The sequence below is a fragment of the Pteropus vampyrus genome, unplaced genomic scaffold (genome assembly GCF_000151845.1).
Source record: "Pteropus vampyrus isolate Shadow unplaced genomic scaffold, Pvam_2.0 Scaffold349, whole genome shotgun sequence".
Taxonomy (NCBI): domain Eukaryota; kingdom Metazoa; phylum Chordata; class Mammalia; order Chiroptera; family Pteropodidae; genus Pteropus; species Pteropus vampyrus.
In genome coordinates this window covers 2,126,662-2,144,784 of record NW_011889130.1, presented here as the reverse complement: position 1 = coordinate 2,144,784, position 18,123 = coordinate 2,126,662, and the positions used below count along the sequence as shown (strand labels likewise).

Here is an 18,123-nt window from a genome sequence, read left to right as displayed (position 1 = left end):
AGAGAGAGAGAGAGAGAGAGAGAGTGTGTGTGTGTGTGTGGGGTGGAGGAATTGAGCCTTTAATCTGTGGGGTCTGGTGCTATCTCTGGGTAGACAGTTTAGAACTGAATTGAATTGCAGGACATTCAACAGGTGTGGCAGAGAATTGTTTGGTGTGGAGAAAAACCTCTATAATTTTGGTGACCAAAAGTGTCATAAATGAAGTGTTTTATATGAGTAGTAGACAAAAAACAGTAGAGAAAAACTGGGTTGTTCTCTGTATAGCAGGAGATTGAAATGGGTTTTTTATTTACAGTCTATACCTATATTTCTCGCACAACTTCTGAGGAAAGAAATAACTGTAATGCACTTAGAAAATTCTCCTTGAAACAAGAAGGCAGTTTCCAAACACTAACTCTAAGGAATACGAATGAGATGGGAACCATAAATTAATGGAACAGGCGTATATATTAAGAGTATTTACAAATCTAAAGCTCTAGCTACAACACAGTCTTTACTTCTTCTCACCTCCAGCAGAAAGGGTAGCTGTGAGTGACGGTGCTGGCAATGAGAAGTCGGCCTTGTTCCTTTAGGGTCCTGATGATATTTTTGTCAGCGTCCTGTTAAAAAAATTAAAATCTAGCCATTAAAATACCCTACAATACTTGGTAACACAATATAATTAAGTATATTACTAAAATATGATATTTGGATACCTTTACTATGAGTAAAAGCACAAATAACAAATGTACTATAAAAATACTTGGTCCATATTTTAGCCACTGTATAACTTGAATACTTGTTAAATATATTCCGTATCATTCAAAAGTGAAGTTTTCTATCAGCAATGATTATCCCAAGATCACAAAGTTGCTTCATGAGTCACAAATAAGAGCCTAGTTTTTCTAATTCCTATGCTTGAAACTCCAGCAGGTTTCCCTTGAAGATACTAGACCCTCAGAATATAGCTGATAATATCTATCTTTCCTGATTTTATGTGCTGACACAAAACAAAAATAAATTCCTGGAAAAAAAAATCCCAGATGTGGAAGCTATTTCATAAAAACTGATTAATGAAAAAAGTATGATGAAAATGACACCTTTCTATGTCATACAGTCACGGACCTTCACATATTGTCCCATGAAATCTGTCACTTCTGCTGTAAAACGGCCTGAAGCATCCACAGGGCAAACAGAGACAGAGTCTTTCTGAATGATGTTGCAATCCATACAGACCCGATAATCATCCTGGGAAAAAAGAGAAGGAGCGGGGGAAGAAAGAATAAAACAGTTTAAATGAGGGTGCGGTAAGAGAGGAGTATGAGGTGGTAGATTTACAGGAGAATTTTTCAGTATTCTGATGAATAAATGTAGTCAGCTGTAATTATTCTCTCAATTGAAGTTAATTCAAAGACCATTCAAAGAACAGCAGAGTCTTACAGGTAGACAGGGTATTAGATCATCTAGCCCAGTCTTCCCAGCCATTATTTCACAGACCTTTATATGTATCAGAGTATCCATTAAGGGAAATGACACACATGAATATATTAAAACAAAATCAAATTTGATTTATAATAGCAGTGTGTATGCACATACATGTATACACAAAGCAGAACCACATAAAGGTATAAGGCATGACCTGATGTGCATATGGATTTGCATCCTGTCAAGAAGCACCTGAAAGATGCCAATACTGATCTAAATCTGTAGTATTCACTTTATAAAGAAGTGACCTGGCTCTAGGTAGCAAAGCTTGCCTAGATTACATCACAGTACTTCAGGAAGATATTTTGAGTAGTGTTAACAATAATTAGAGTAAATATATAAAATGCTATGTCAGACAGTGGTCAAACTTCACAATGATGCTGCAAGGAAGGCTAACTGGTACACTAGATTTTAACGATGTGTTCCCCCTGCAAAACTCAGCAACTATTCCCATTTTACAGATGAGGAAATGGCAGCACGTAGAAATAACTCAGCTGGAAAGTGGCAACACTCACATTCAAAACCAAACAACCTGTCTCTGGAGTCCACAGTCTTCACCACTGTGCCATGCTGTCCAAATCAAAAATGAAAGGGATCGTCTTATGCTAAATATTGAAATCACATTCTGGTTTGACTCCAAGACAAGATACAAAGCAAATATGCTTCCACCTGGGCCTGTGTTTAACTCTCACTGTGCTGAAGGGCTGCCTGGTGTGATACAACACGTGGGTGTGCTAACAGCAAGGGGAGTGACAGCCTGGCCATTAAGGAAGACCCAAAAAGCATCTGTGTGACAGACAGGAAAAGCTCCGAAGCTGAGCGATTTGAATTATTTAGTGGAGAACAAACAGCTCTACCCACTTCAACTAGCTAAGAGAAGCATTCCTGAATGGAGCCAGAATGACTGTTGATGTGCAACACGTCATGCAGAAGTATAGACTCTGTAGATAGATCACATAGCGTATCGCCTGGCAAAGATGGCACATAGGAGGTCTTTTAGAAAATCTCTACCAAATGGTGTTAAAAGTTGCAGTTTAAAGATCTGATCTATAACATTAACCTGCAGGGCATTCAGGACAGATATATAAGGTATTACTATAGTAAATGACAAATTACTCACATTTCAAAAAATCATGAAGTTATCTTTTTATTATTTAGTTATCAGCAGAGCAACCATATCAGCTGACTCTAAAACTGTTATGAATAACTGAAATATGACTAGTTCCTAAAACTCAGTAAACAGTATTATCAAGATTGCTTCCACACAATTTGAATATTGACCAAGTATTAGGCAATATTAAGAAATTATTAATTTTATTGGGTTTAACAATGGCATGGTGGTTATATTAAAAATAAAAGTCCTTAGCAATTGGGGATGTGCACGGAAGTATTTGCAGATGAAAGATAGGATGTCGAGGATTTGCTTCAAATCCCTTCAGTCAAAATAAAGGCACAGGAAAAGGGGAAGGAACAAGATAGATAAAATGGAATTCCCAAACTACTGATAACTCATGCAGTTGGATGATGTAAACACAGAAATTATTTTAATATTTTCTTTACTTTTCTGTATTAAAGATTTCCATAATAAAATCCCTGAAGTATGGAAACAAAATGACCAAGGGAAAGACTAGCTTGCAATCCCTATCACTGACAAAATGATCAAGCTGAGAGGAGTCTAGGTCCTCAGCAGACATTACACTGGCAGCAGCAACTGTGTACACTCTTACAGTGTCAAGCACTGTGTTAAACACTCTCTACAGAAGATTCCACTTAATTCAAGCAGGTTTTCAGACAAGCAGGCAATAATAACATTACAGAGGAGGAAAAGGAAATCCAGACATGCCAAGTAACTCATCCAGGGACTGCTGGTTATTGCTGGTTTACTCTAAAAGCATCCCCTTAATCCTCTTAATACTCATTAATGCCCTTAATACTCTTCTATTTTATTCACATACAAATTACATTAAAAATATTACATTAAAAAAAAAATTGCTCTGGGCAAAAGTGAAAATTAACCATACCATACAGCTTTGAGAAGAGGTCAAAATTCTCCCTCTGATCATGCAGTATATAGTCAACACTGCTGCAGTGAGGGAACCTTTTTGCATTTTGATGGTTGTGACTGCATGACTCTATGCTATTGCCAAAACTCATAGAATCACATATCATAAAGAACAAAAGTGTAATGTACATAAATTATGAATGAATGAAAATATTGCACACCTTTTAGAAAGACTAAACACCTAGTAACACATAGAATTTAGCCCACCATTTTCAGAAACCAGCTCAGGGTGAAAAGAAATTGCAGATACGAGTTTTATAAGCAATCTTTGAGGGCAATGAGCCTGAAAAGAGGTTGACCCCATGGCTTAAGCAAGAGCAGTGAGACACACACACGTGCACGCACATGCGTACACATGTATACACACACACAGTGGCCACGGACATTTACTTCTTATAAATTTATACTACTCACAGCACCAAAGTAAGGAGCTTGGTGTACAACCCCAGTGCCTTCTTCCTCTCTCACATAGTTGTCAACAAGCACAGTAAAAGCACCATTCTCTTTGCACTGGAAAAGAAACATTAGCAGGCTTAAAGGATGAAACACTACCATGTCATCATATTAATTTTGTAACAGTTTTTAGAGCCTGAAAAACTTTTTTCCCCCTCTTGTAAATTTGTATTTTAGATTCTTCTTTGGAGTAAAAAATACTCTTCAGCTGTTTACAAGGTAATTTCTGAGCTGTAAAAACTCCATGTTTCTCCATTATATTTCCTCATTCAATCTTGGCTGTCACAGTCAGACAGAAAGAAAGTGTGAGGACCCTTTTATCTTGCATCTGCACCAGAATCTTGGCAGCAGACAGTAACAGCTCCAGGTGAAAAACTTATAACATGCAAAATTATTTTCAGCAACAAAAATGACAGAATAATTCAGATTGAAAACAAACATGCTAATTCTATACATTATTCCATGAATAAAGATTCACCATTTGTAAATGGAATAATTATCTAAATATTTGCAGAGAAAAATTTCTAACTTCCTCAGTACAAAACCGGGCATTTTTATTAGTTCTCCTGGACCCCACCCCACTTTGTCTTCCAGCATGCAGTTTATTATATGGCCTCAGAAAATATGTTCCTTAAACTACTCCCTTCCTGGTATGTAGTTGACCCTTGAACAACAAAGGGGTTAAGGGCACCCACCACAACTTAGTTGAAATCTGAGTATAGCTTTTGACTCTACAGCTGGCCCTTAGCAATCTTAATTCCACCAATTGCAGACTGAAAACTGTATTTTCAGTCTGCCGTTGGGAATGTGAAAAACTGCTTTCGATCCACAGTTGGTTAAATAAAATCTGTGAATAAGTGAATCTACGCACTTTAAACCCTTGTTCAAGGGTCAACTGTATTTTCGATCACCACATATGCTTTGCTTCTCTTTCTCCTTCCAGTCCAGCTCAAGTTACTCAGTTGTAAAAGGCAAACCTTGAAAGAAACATGATGGGGGAGCCAAGAGTCATGAGTTTAATTTCTGGGCACTCCACCCTCTCTAACATGAAGGGGGAATGTTCTCATTTGATTTCCTTTGCAACAATAGAGTCAGGTCCATAAACACAAAGCTACAGACCTCCTTTTTTCACTTTTATCTCTAAATATTTGTTTTCATGTACCCTTTGTTTTAGCCAAACTGACCCTTTACTTTCTTACCTCTCTGCCTTTGTAAAAATGATTTTCAAAATTAAACCTATAATCCTGTGAAAAAGGTATTAGCATTTCCATGTTCTAAAAATATTCTGGTTGTATTTGCATTTCACAGGTGAACAAACTCAGAACAAAGATAAAATGGTTTGCCCAAATCACACAACCAGCAATGACAAAGCTAGGACCTGAAACAAGGTCTTTTGTATCCAAATACATCATTTTCAACTACAGCATAGCTCCTTAATTGTTTGGCACTTGCTTAAAACTAAACATAAAAAATAACCATAAATTTTAAATTGCTGTAACCCAAATCACACCTAGAAATGTTTTTGATGTGGTATGACAGGTGCCAAAGGGTATTTCTTCAATGGTTTAAACATGGAGAAAGAATATGTATATCCTTAAAATCAGATGTATCCTTAAAATCAGGAACAGGGAACCCACAGGTATCTTATTGTTTATAACTGTAGACCAAGGAACCCCACAGTGTATTCCTCCTTCTCGGGATCCAGCTCTGGATCCTGCCCCACTGAGGCTGAGCTGGGTCTGCAGTCACTACTGAGAGCGGCAGTGCTGTCTTTCCATGAGAGCACTTACTCTCATAGCTCCCATTTAATATTTTACATGTTTACCTTAGGTATAAAGTGGATGACTCTGTCCTAAGTCAAAGAATTTGTAGTATCTGTCTAAAAGTCATGGAAGGTCCTAGACATTTCAGAAAGCTAATTGAATAGACAGGTGTTATTCAACTTAATTCTACAGAGTGCATATTCCAGACAGACTTCTGACTTAACCCCAAATTCCTATTTAGAGTGTTCATGTGCATTGTTTGAGAGGAGTGAGACTTCTTCAGGTTCTCAATAGGGTCTGTAATTCAGAAAGGGTAAGGCTCACTGATCTAGTGGAAGTTTTAAGACAAAAATGAATAAGTTATAAAACAAAATATAAAAGATATACGAGAGAAGAATTCAGTATGGTATTTTAACAAAGGGAGAAACCAAAAAGGCATTTTAGAAAACGCTGTTTTTTAGATGGCATCAGAGTTCAGCCTTGAAGAGTGTACTGAACTCGAACAGATATGACATTAGAGAAAAGTGAAGGATTTTTTAAACAGAAGGATAACTTAATGAAAATAAAGACAGAGTGGGAGGAAAAGAAAGGGCAGTTAGTTTGAAGATATGTTTAAAGCAACATTATAGGGGATGTGACTATGCAGCAGGTTTGCCTCATGCCAAATGGAGAACACTGGCAAGGAATGTGCTGGCAACTGTCTATAGGATCAGAGGGAGGGACCAGATGAGGCAAAGCATAGGAATACCCAGCAGTACCACCAGCAGTAACATGATAGGAGGAAAAGGGCCACTAATTAGGAGATGAGAAACATGGGGAAACACTTAAGGTATATGAATGTAAAGAGACAGATGTGAGCGATATTGTAAACTGAACCAGAAGAGAGGTAAGCAAATGTTTTATCTTGGGCTATGATGTAAGGTTTGCCAGCTAATGCTATGCCCAGCTGAATATAATTTTTATATAATATATAAAGCCAAGTCTCATGGTATTGCTCATCATTTTACTCTATGACCTATAAATAAGGATCAACAGGAAATTCCTGCTGACTTTGTTCTCTCATTGGTAGTGGGGTTTGCAATGATTGCTGAGAATTCTGTTATCAGACTATGAAAACTACATAAAACAGCTTTATGACTCCTAAGGAAACTAAGTTACTAAATGTAGGAGCTCTGTTGTGTTACCTAGATTTAAAGCACCCACTCTGTCAATTTCCTTAAAATTAACTCTACTTTTACAGTTTTATTCTGAGCACTATCCTAAATTTATTAAGAAAAAAACAAAAACAACCCACAACAAACCAACCCTCATATTCCTGGATGACATGCAGACTATAAGCAATAAAAATATCCACATCAAATGTAAGTGATTTCTTAAGTAATTTGAAAAAAGTATTTTAAAAATTCCTATAAGATTTTAACTGTTAGAATAAGAAGGCGACCTGAACAGAATTTAATTTTGTTAATATTGAAACAGGTTTCTGGACTGAGCACACTCATAGAAACAATGTAATAATAAGATAATGTGAACACCACTCCAGTTGTCATCACACTGCTCCAGTTATCCAACACTGTACACCGTCTGTGGAGAGCCTGTGGTGGAGGTGCCTAAGCTCACCTTCACAAAATAGTCAAACAGGGGCCTGTATTTCTTGCCTTTGAGACAGGCACCAGGAAATCTAGAAAAAGGAGAAAGGCAAACTCACAATTAGATTTAAATTGTCAAGGAAATGAGGCTGCAGCCACATCAAGTCACCACTCCCTTCTGGTTTATTTGTTCCTTAGTCATTAGTGCTGGAACATGTTACCTGAATGTACTAGTACTTAAAACTTAAACAGGTACTTAAGTACTTCATATTTAAAATGGTGTTAGTACTTAAAACTAAACTTGAGTAATATATCTTTTGGGTTATAAAGTGTGTTACTTTTTAAAACTAAAGACATACACACTCACAAATCGATGATTTGTATATTTACCTTTCAAGGATCTCATAGTCACTCTCCAATTTATAGAGGGCTGGTAATCGGGCTTCCATTAAAATCAGTAATTTTCCTCTGATAATGTCTGTAAGAGCAATGGAAAAAGTGGACTTCAGTAATATTTAGACTTTGGCTTATTCTACATTAGACATGCATCAGTATACTTTTTCCTTTGGGTGCTCCGGTATCACCTGCATCCAGTGTGCCTAGCACTCACAGAGAAATACTGAAAAGAATGCTAGGACACACAGCTTTCTAGACGAAATTGACAAAAAAAAAGAAGAAATCAAAGGCTATTAGGCTATCAGTTGTTGTTAATTGCATCTCTATCCATTTTAAGTAAATTAATCTTAATTTTCTTCTAGCAAATGTAATATATATAAATATTTCAAAGTCATATTAACAAACAAAAAAGTTTACAAATAAAAGTCCCCTGTAATCTCATCTACCCTCAGGCACTATCATCTGAGTGGCTATTCTTCCAGGTAGTTTTCTATGTATAATAACAGTAACATACATATTATGTGAATGGGTAATTAAAAAAAATAATTGTGAGACATAACAATATAGTTATTTATTTTCACATAATATATTGTGAACATCTTTTACTATATTAGCACATAAATATCTTTCTCATTCTTTTAGATACTTCTACAGTCCTCCATTCTAACGGAAGTACAAGTTATTTTTCACATACCAACTAATCCTACACATTTAAGTTGTTTTCAAATTATTACTACTATGAACATTGGGATGAGTATCCTTGTATGTATCTTTGTACACTTACTGGAAATTCTTCTGATGGCTACTACCTCAGGAAGAAAAAAGCTGGAACAAATGTATAAACATTTAAAATTTAATAGATATTAATAAATTGCCTTACAAAAACTTAGACTAATTTAATTTAAACTCCCACCTATAAAGTATGACATACTCAAGATTTTACTAGTGCCTCTGACATACATTCAGTTCACTATAAGAAAAATGAGAATCTATGAATCATTGCGAAGGCTTCTGCAATTCACTGAAAAACTGCCATAAATAAGTCTGCCAACAACCAACTCTGACCTCCCAAGAACTTCATTATAAGTGGAGTCTACATTTTCTGAATAAAACCCAGGAAGTACAAAAGGAATATATAGGTAGGGGAGCCACATGATTGAAATCTCAGCCAGAAGGCCTCTAAAGCTGTCAGGCTCACTACAGAATGGCCATTTCTCATTGGTGACACAGGGAACTTATGCAGACAGAAATGAAACTGCCCAGAGAAGCAGCTACAGACACCAGAGCGAGGTTTTGTGTGTATAACAGCTCTTTTCCAGCAGATAGTGTAAGAAACCAATTCTTGGTCCTATCCATTCCCAAGGCACAGTTAAAAAATAATAAAAATACCTGTTTTCTGACTCCCAATTCTCTACCATTCCTTTCTCAATATTTATCTCTTGCCAGCAAAAGCTTTTGAGGATCCAAGTGACTGTCATGTAAGGCAGAATTTTTTTCCTGGCTATGAGTTTCTCTTTTATTTCCCTGGCTTCCCTCTTCCTCCACAAACTATCAAAACCTGAAGGTATCAATCTTCTTTTTTCATTTAAGTCTCTTTAGAAAGCACCTCATTAAGACTATGGTTAACTCTCCGCCAGGGAATATTTGAAAGGCAAAGTCAAGTTCTGGTACCTATTCTGTGATATTAGAATTTATAATAAATATATATTTGGTCTTAATCTCTGTTCCTGGCAGAGCTCCTAAAACCCTTAGAACTTCCTAAGTAATGAGAGCCATGTAGCTCACCCCTGTTCCATGGAGACAGAAGTTCCTGTACCCAAGACCCTTCCAGACCTCGCCTTATGAACTTCTTCATCTGGCTGCTTATGTGTATCCTTTATAATATCCTTTTATAATTAACTGGTAAGCCAATAAGTACAATGTTTCTGAGTTCTGTGAGCCCTTAAGCAAATCAAGAGAATCTGAGGAGGAGGTTGTTGGTTAGTGAGAAGTATAGGTGTCAACTTGGACTTGTGACTGGAGTCTTAAGTGGCGGTGTGGTGCTGGAGAGAGGTCTTGTAAGATGGAGCCCCTAACCTGTGGGATCTGATGCTAACTCTAGTATCTGAATTAAGTAAACTGCTTGGTGGTATTGAAAAAAGAGACATCAGAGATTCTTAATACCGACAAGATGCCACCTCTCTAAATCTCTGGTTCTTCATCTATAATAGGGACATGATGTGCAAAAGTGTATTAAAATCTAAAAATTATAAAGAATTCTTACTTTTTATATCTGTGTACTATTTTAATTTTTGTGTATTACATTTTCAATCTGTTAAAGAGAAAACCACAGGCCAAAAATGGCATCACTTATGCTAAAAGTCTATGATAACAAACGTAAATTTATTACCTGACCTAATTGCTGTTTCCATCTCTCTCAGAAACATTCTTTATCAACTAGTCTGGAATGTTCTGGTCAACACCAAGGAGGTAATCTGTCATATGGGCTCTCTCCATCTCTTCCACCCCCATAGAAAGAAGAGTCAACATACATGATAAAAAACTCTTGCTATTCACCTCCTACCCCCTGAAAAATGTCCTGGTCTAAAAATAATCCTTTTTTTTTTCTTTCTCTAATAGCTCCCTTGCTCCACCCTTTTTCCTAGAAAAACCTTCCACTTTGGACAACTCGTAGGAGCACCCTTCTAGTTGTTAGACAGAATGCTGCCCACTTAATAAAGCCAATCAGACCTTCAAATTTACTTGGCTAAATTTTATTCTTTAACAGGTTAGAAATGAAAACAAAACAAAACAAAACTTTGAGGTTATTTTTCTGATTAAGTCTAATGCTTTTTCAAAAAATTCTATTTGTACTCCAAAAAAGAAATATCAATTTCATCCTTTCCCAAAAAATGTCAAAATTACCTTATCCATATCAGTCATAAGTAACCAGGCTCACACTTACCTTTAATCTTCACATACTGCATATCTGGATTAACACACAGGGCAAGGTTACTAGGCAAAGTCCAGGGAGTAGTTGTCCAAGCAACTAAAGATATATTTTCATCTTCTTCCAAAGGGAAAGTTACAAATATTGAAGGATCTTGAACATCCTGAAATAAATGAGATAAAGTATTCTTTTACAAAATCCACAAAAACAGACATAGAAGAAAAAGGAACTAATCCTAAAGAATAAAAATAAATTGACTTTCAGAATAAACCGAGCTTTTAAAACACCATTTGCTCTATTTATAAAAATAAAATATAAAGCAAGAAATTCCAAGTATTTTTTAATATTTTAAAATTTTAACAATTACCTCAGTACAATTATGCACTACATAACAATGTTTTGGTCAATGGACTGCAGGTATGATGGTGATCCCATAAGATTATAATGGAACTGAAAAATTCCTATTGGCTAGTGATGTCACAGCCTTCCTAAGGTTGTAAGGCAATACTTTACCCAAGTACTTAGCATTGTTACAACTGCCAACAGTATTCAATACAGTATTCAATATATGCTGTATAGGTGTGTAGCAGAGGAACTATAAGAGAACAGCATTTGTCATCCCCAAATGTGATTATTTTAGGCTGATTTTTAAGAAACAGCAGATATGGGAGAAGCTCTGAAACCAAGTAGAAATTATCCTTTGTAAAAGGCATTTCCATTTGTAAGGAAAATTTCCATTTGTAAGGGTGTCTCCCCTCCCTGTACCACCAGGCAGAGAAAGACTATCTCTAGAAACTTCTATCGATGAAGAAGACCACTATGTAAATCTACGCAGCAACCTTACTTTTGTTTATTGTGCTTTTCCTGGTAACCTCCCATAACTGATCCCTATCACCCCAACATCTTTTGTCTTCAGCTGAAGATGGTATGTAAGGTGATGGCTTCAGCTGTTTTGGCAGCTTACTCATTTTCCTGGGTCTCTCCCATGTATATAGGAGGTATACGTGTTATTAACTTAATTTTGTTTTTCTACTGTTAATCTGTCTTTTATTACAGGGATGTCTCAACCAAGAATCCAGAAGGGTAGAGGGAAATTATTTTTCTTCTTGTACAGAACAATAGGCTATACCATACAACCTAGGTAGTAGTAGGTTTATGTAAGCGCACTGCAATGTTCACACAAGGACAAGTTTGCCTAAAAGATCCTTAAGAGAAGCATGACTGTAGTCACAAACAAAACATTTTAATTGTATCAAAAGGGATATATAATGGAGGTTTTGTAACCACATGTAGATTTCATTTCTTTAAGATAGTCTTTTCTCTGATTCAAGCAGGCTTAGCCTGCTATAATGGCATTGTGACTCGCTTGCCTTTTCCACCCTTACACTTCCACCTTTTTATGCCTCCTCCCTTAATCATTGAGCCTTAGGACATAAGGTTTCAGCCAGTTGCAAATCTTTTAAGAATGAAGCTTCAAGTCAATGGATCATGAAACCATAAGTTTCGGTTAAACTAAGGATAACATCTTGGCTTTAGGTATGTTTTAGATCCAGACCATCTAGAAGGAACAGACCCACAGACCATGGGACCAGATGGGATGACACCATAGCTGATTCTAGAACCATGATGGGCATGATAATCAATTACCCACAACCCCACCTACCTTAGTTTCAATTTTTCCCCTATGTAATCTATTTCCTTGAGGCACCCGCAGAGTCAGTTCTTTGCGAGCCACAGCTTGCTTGTGTCTCCAGGACTCGCAGCTCTCTAATATAAATGCTTAATTTCTTTGCTGCAAAACTTGTACATATCTCACTAACTTAGATGCAAGCAAACAGGGGGACCCTTTTGCTCCAGTAACAGTTTCACTATTACAATAATCTATTTTATAATAAGTTCATAAAGAGGTAGATCAACAAAATAACTATTTTGGAAAATAGCTATTCTTTATTCCAAAATCTAAAAATGAGTCATTTTGAAATATCATATACTTGAAAAATTGTAATATGCCCAAATTGTAACAGAGTGAAATGCTAATTTCAGCTTCTCTGACTCCATCTTGTTCAAGGCTTTGCTTCCATGGCCTTCAGGTTAATAGCTTGTGCTTAGTCTTGCATATAGACATGCTAATCATTAGAGGAATTCTGCTTGCCACTTGAGTTTTATAGCCTCTTTACCAGAAATTGCCTCTCCCAGGGAGATAAGGAAAGTATGTACAAAAATAATGATTGCTTACCAAAGATTTGACCTGCCTCATACCAACTAGTCAACCTACTAAGAACAAAGAAGTTTCACAAACATCCTAGAACTGCTGTCTATAGTTGTCAATCACCGCTTGCTCCTCCTTTCCCCCCTTCCCTTGACATAAAAGAAGGATGAATTCTGTACTTTAAGATATTTTTTTAGGACACTAGTCCGCCATCTTCTCAGCTTGCTGGCTTTCTGAATAAAGTAGCTTTCCTTGCTTCAACACCATGTCACTTGACTCACTGGCTGTTGGAACCTTGGACTTGGTTACAATATTAATTCGGTTCATTAAAGAAAAAAAGAAAAAAACAAAGCAAAGCTTAGTGGCAACCAATACACAATTATAGAATGGTAAAAGAGAAAAAACAAAATGCTAAGTGTTGGTGGGATGGAAAGTAATCAGAACTGTCTAATGCAGGGGCCCCTAACCTCTGCACAGCAGACCGGTATTAGTTCACAGCCTGTAAGGAACTGGGCTGCACAGAAAGAAGAGAGTTGGCTGGAAGTGAGTGAAACCTCATCTGTATTTGCAGCTGCTCCCCAGTACTAGCATCACTGCCTCAGCTCCACCTCTGATTATCAGGCTTTAGCTTCTCATAGAAGCACTAGTCTCTGGTGCCAAAAAGGTTGGGGACTGCCGCTGCTAGTCTAGTGGGAGTATAAGTCAGCATAACCACTTTGGAACACTCTATGCTTGTATCTATTAGAGTGGGGGCAGCAAGACACAGCCCACAAGTTAAATCTGGCTGTCACCTGTTTTCATATACCCCAAAAGTTGAGGATAGTTTTAACAGAGTTGAAAGAAGACCATCTGGTTCACAAAGCCTAAAAAATTTACTATCTAACATTTTACGGAGTTTGCCAGCTCTGAAATTGGAACTAATTGTAAGTTATAACCCCTGACTCGACAATTCCACTCCTGGGTATATATCCAACAGAAATATGTATATTAAATGCTCCCCCAAACCAAGTTCTAGAATGTTCACAAAAGCACTGAAGAAGGGCCCGGACGGGATCTCTGTAGTACAGAGGCCTCACAGTGTCCTCGGCTTCACTTTTCCTTGCCCTACAGCTTAACAATAGATTTTCCCCAGTGCTCTGACCCAGAGCGGACCCAGAGGAATGTCCCCTGCCATTGAAAGTTGCCCTGAAACTTATGATTAATGCTCTTATGCTTACTGATCACAACCCTTCTGGCTACTATTCTTTCCAGACTACTCCCATCTTTGTTCCTGCGTTACTAACGCCACCAGAGGACCACGTTGCCAGAGGAAAGACTCCGTAAATCACAACAGACCCACTTCCAACCCAGAATGATCATGTAGCCCCTGGAATAATGCCCAGACTTTCCCTTAAATACCCTAAACCCAACTGAGAAGGCAAGGCAGTTTTTGAAGGTGTTAACCTGCTGCCTTCTCAGATCACCCTGACAATAAACGCTTATTCTAAATATCCCAACTCCTGTGTTAGTCTATTGGCTAAGCGGCACAGGCAGCACAAGGCCCAAACTCAGTTGCTCTCCGGTTTCAGCACTATTGATAAGAACCACAAACTGTGAATTACCCAAATGCCCACCAATAGTAGAATAAATTAAATACCAGACAGTAATTAAAATGGTGATCTACAAACATACAACATGGATGACTTTCACAAACATAATCTTGAGCAAGAAAAGCCAGGCTCAAAAAAGGACACACTGAATGATTCCATTTATGTATAATTTAGAATCAGCAAACAAATCAATGCTGTTGGAAGTGAGGGTGAGGAGTTGAATAGCTAAACTTAAGGGACCATGAGAAGGGAAAGCTTTTGACAGGATGATAACGTTCTTTATTTTATCTGGGTGTTGGCTTCACAGATGTATTCACTTTATGCAGAGTAGAGCAAGTAAATGGAGAAGCAGAAAAATGTTGTCTTATCATTAACCAGGCAATAGGTATTAAGATATAAAACATTAATTGTAGTAAGTACAGTAATGAACATATAAACCTCCTTCCCCAAAAACGAAAACAAAATGAAACAAAACCTCTAAAGGGAAACCTAAGTAAAACATTATAATGATTTCCTTTGAATACTGGGATTACAATTTTTTTCCCTTCTTTATATCTTCTGATGGCTTCCAATTTTCCGCAATGAGCATGAACTTCATAAATAATTGAATCAACCAGATCTCTAAAAACAAGAAATTTAGACAATATAATAAATAAATATTTTTATATACCACAAGCTTGGTTTATCTTTTGAAACAGATGGAAGCACTTTCTCTTTTAACTCGATTTACTTCTGTACACCTTGTCTTTCCAATAAGGGGAAGTAATTTGTTTACTTATGGAAGAGTATAACCTTTGAAAATTCTAGGAGCTCACAGCTATTATGGGGTTCTAACATTCAAAAATTTGGTCACCAAAGTAAATGCCACCATTACTACACAAGAATTTATATTAAAAATGTCCATAGGAACATTGGTTGTTACCATTTTTAAAAAAAGAAGCTATGCCCCCTACCAACGACTCAAATGTCTATCAAAAATGAATAAATAAATTGTAATCTATTTGTTAAATGAAACACTTATGGCAGTTAAAAGTAAACTTATAGTTACATATATTGAGATGAAGAATCTTGACGACAGAAACATGGCGGAATGAGAGACCTCCCAGGATCTCTCCCCTTGAAATAATAAGCTCGACATCTAAAACTTAGAAAAAAACACCCAAACTGCACACCAACACGTCTGAGCAAGTGATCTGTGCATAATAGCTACCACAGGTCAGAACTCCAGGTGTCGGGTGGTGGACTGGGATGAGTAAAGAAGCTGCCTCTTGCATCCTCCGGAGCTCCCTACAGGAGGAGGGGAGAGGAGAAATGCGGCAAATTCCACGAACAGCCCTGCCTGGGAGAATGGTGAGCTCCACGCAGTGGGCGGCAGTGCCCAGGGACCAGGGCAGAAAACAGAGAACTGGGAACGGCAGAGAAACAACAGTTGATTATTACCAGCCCCAAGTGCAGAATGCCAGGCTGAGCTGCAGCCCCCAACCTCCAGAGAAAGGAAACAAATAACAAAATCAGGGATGAAAGAGAAATTAAGGGAGACACCACAGAAATACAAAGGGTCATATAAGAATACTATGAAAAAGGATATAACAAATATAATAACCTAGAGAAAACAGACCAATAGTTAGACTGAATGGACCTTCCTAGACTGAACTTCCTAGACTGACTCAAGAAGAACTGGAACATATAAATAGACTGGTCGGCAGTATGGAAATTGAAACAATCATCAAAAACCTACCAAAAAGTAAAAGTCCAGGACCAGATGGCTTCACTGGTGAATTTTACCAAACATTCAGAGATTTAATATCTATTGTCCTCAAACTCTTCTAAAAAATAGAAGAGGAGGCACTATTTCCTTACTCATTTTATGAGGCGAATATTACCCGAACACCAAAACCTGGTAAAGATAACACAAAAAAAGAAAACTACAGACCAGTATCTCTCATGAACACAGACGCAAAAATCCTAAACATGATAATAGCGATCTAAATACAGCAACATATTAAACAGATTATACACCATGATCAAGTGGGCTTCATCCCAGCGGCATAGGGATGGTTCAACACACGCAAATCAATTAATGTGATACACCACATAAACAAATTAAAAAATAAGAATCATGATCATATCAATAGATGCAAAAAAAGCCTTTGACAAGTTACAGCATCCATTTATGATCAAAACACTTAACAAAATCAGTATAGAAGGAAAATACCTTAACATAATAAAGGCCATACATGATGAACCCTCAGCCAACATTATACTTAATGGTAAAAAACTAAAAATCTTTCCTCTATGATCAGGAGCAAGACAAGGCTGTCCACTATTGCCACTGACATTCAGTATAACATTGGATGTCCTAGAGAGTGCAATCAGACAAGAGAAAGATATAAAAGACATCCAAATAGGAAATGCAGAAGTCAAAGTGCCATTATTTGTGGATGACATGATTCTCTATATAGAAAACCCTAAAGACTCCACAGGAACACTCCTAAAAACAATAAAGAAATACAGTAAAGTTTCTCAATATAAAATCGATGTTCAATAATCCATAGTGTTCCTATACTCTAATAATGAAGTGTCAGAAAAAGAAGTGAAAAAAATAATTCCTTTAGCAATTGCAACAAAAAGAATAAAATACCTAGGAATAAATCTAATGAATCATGTGAAGGACCTATATATTGAAAACTATAAAACCCTATTAAGAAATCGAAGAAGATACAAAGAAATGGAAAGATATTCCATTTTCTTGGATTGGAAGAATCAAACATCATTAAAGTAATCTTATTACCTAAAGCATTATACAGATTTAATGCAAACTCATCAAAAGCTCATCAGCATTTTTTTAAAGAAATAGAACAAAAAATCATCAGATTTGTATGGAAGCACAAAATACCCCGAATTGCCAAAGCCATCTTGTGAAAAAAGAACGAGGCTATAGGCATCACTGTGCCCAATTTCAAAATATACCACAAAGTGACTCTAATGAAAAGAGCATGGTATTGGCAGCAAAACAGACACACGGACCAGTGGAACAGAATCGGGAGTCCAGAAGTAAACCTATGTTTAAATGGATGAGTAATTTTTTTGACAAAAAAGCGAAAAACATACAATTCAAGAAAAGAAAGCCTCTTCAATAAATGGTGCTGGAAAGACTGGAAAGCCACCTGCAAAAGAATGAAACTAGACTTAAAATGCATTAACTCAAAATGGATTAAGGACCTGAATATAAGACATAGTAAAATGCATAGAAGAAAACAGGAACGAAACTCAAGGACCTTGGACTTAAAGAGGATTTTAATAAATTTGACTTCAAAAGCAAGGGAAGTAAAAAGTAAAATAAATGAATAGGATTACATCAAACTAAAGAGCTTTTGCTCAGCAAAAAAAATCGTTAACAAGGTAAAGAGACAACAATCTGAATGGGAAAATATATTTGCAAGCGATGCCTCTGATAAGGGCCTAATATCCAAAATATACAAAGAAGTCATGCAACTGAATAACAATGGAAAAACAAACGATCCACAAATGGGCAGAAGACTTGAACAGACACTTCTCCTAAGAAGACATACAAATGGCCAATGAACATATGAAAAGATGCTCAATATTGCTAGCTATTAGGGAACTGCGAATCAAAACTGCAACAAGATACCATCTCACACCTGTTAGAAT

General features: G+C 36.8%; 1 protein-coding gene across 4 annotated transcripts in view; it reads right to left on the bottom strand.

Moving 5' to 3' along the window:
* Positions 1 to 18,123, bottom strand: part of IARS (isoleucyl-tRNA synthetase) — a 94,026-nt gene that overhangs the window by 59,891 nt on the left and 16,012 nt on the right. For all 4 annotated transcript variants that reach the window (XM_011378966.2, XM_023522560.1, XM_023522559.1 and 1 more), the window contains 6 exons: positions 10,669 to 10,816; positions 7,719 to 7,806; positions 7,360 to 7,420; positions 3,941 to 4,036; positions 1,105 to 1,227; positions 508 to 599 (listed from right to left, as the gene is read on the bottom strand). In XM_011378966.2, coding sequence (XP_011377268.1) covers positions 508 to 599; positions 1,105 to 1,227; positions 3,941 to 4,036; positions 7,360 to 7,420; positions 7,719 to 7,806; positions 10,669 to 10,816 — 608 coding nt within the window. The remainder of the gene's footprint in view (positions 1 to 507; positions 600 to 1,104; positions 1,228 to 3,940; positions 4,037 to 7,359; positions 7,421 to 7,718; positions 7,807 to 10,668; positions 10,817 to 18,123) is intronic.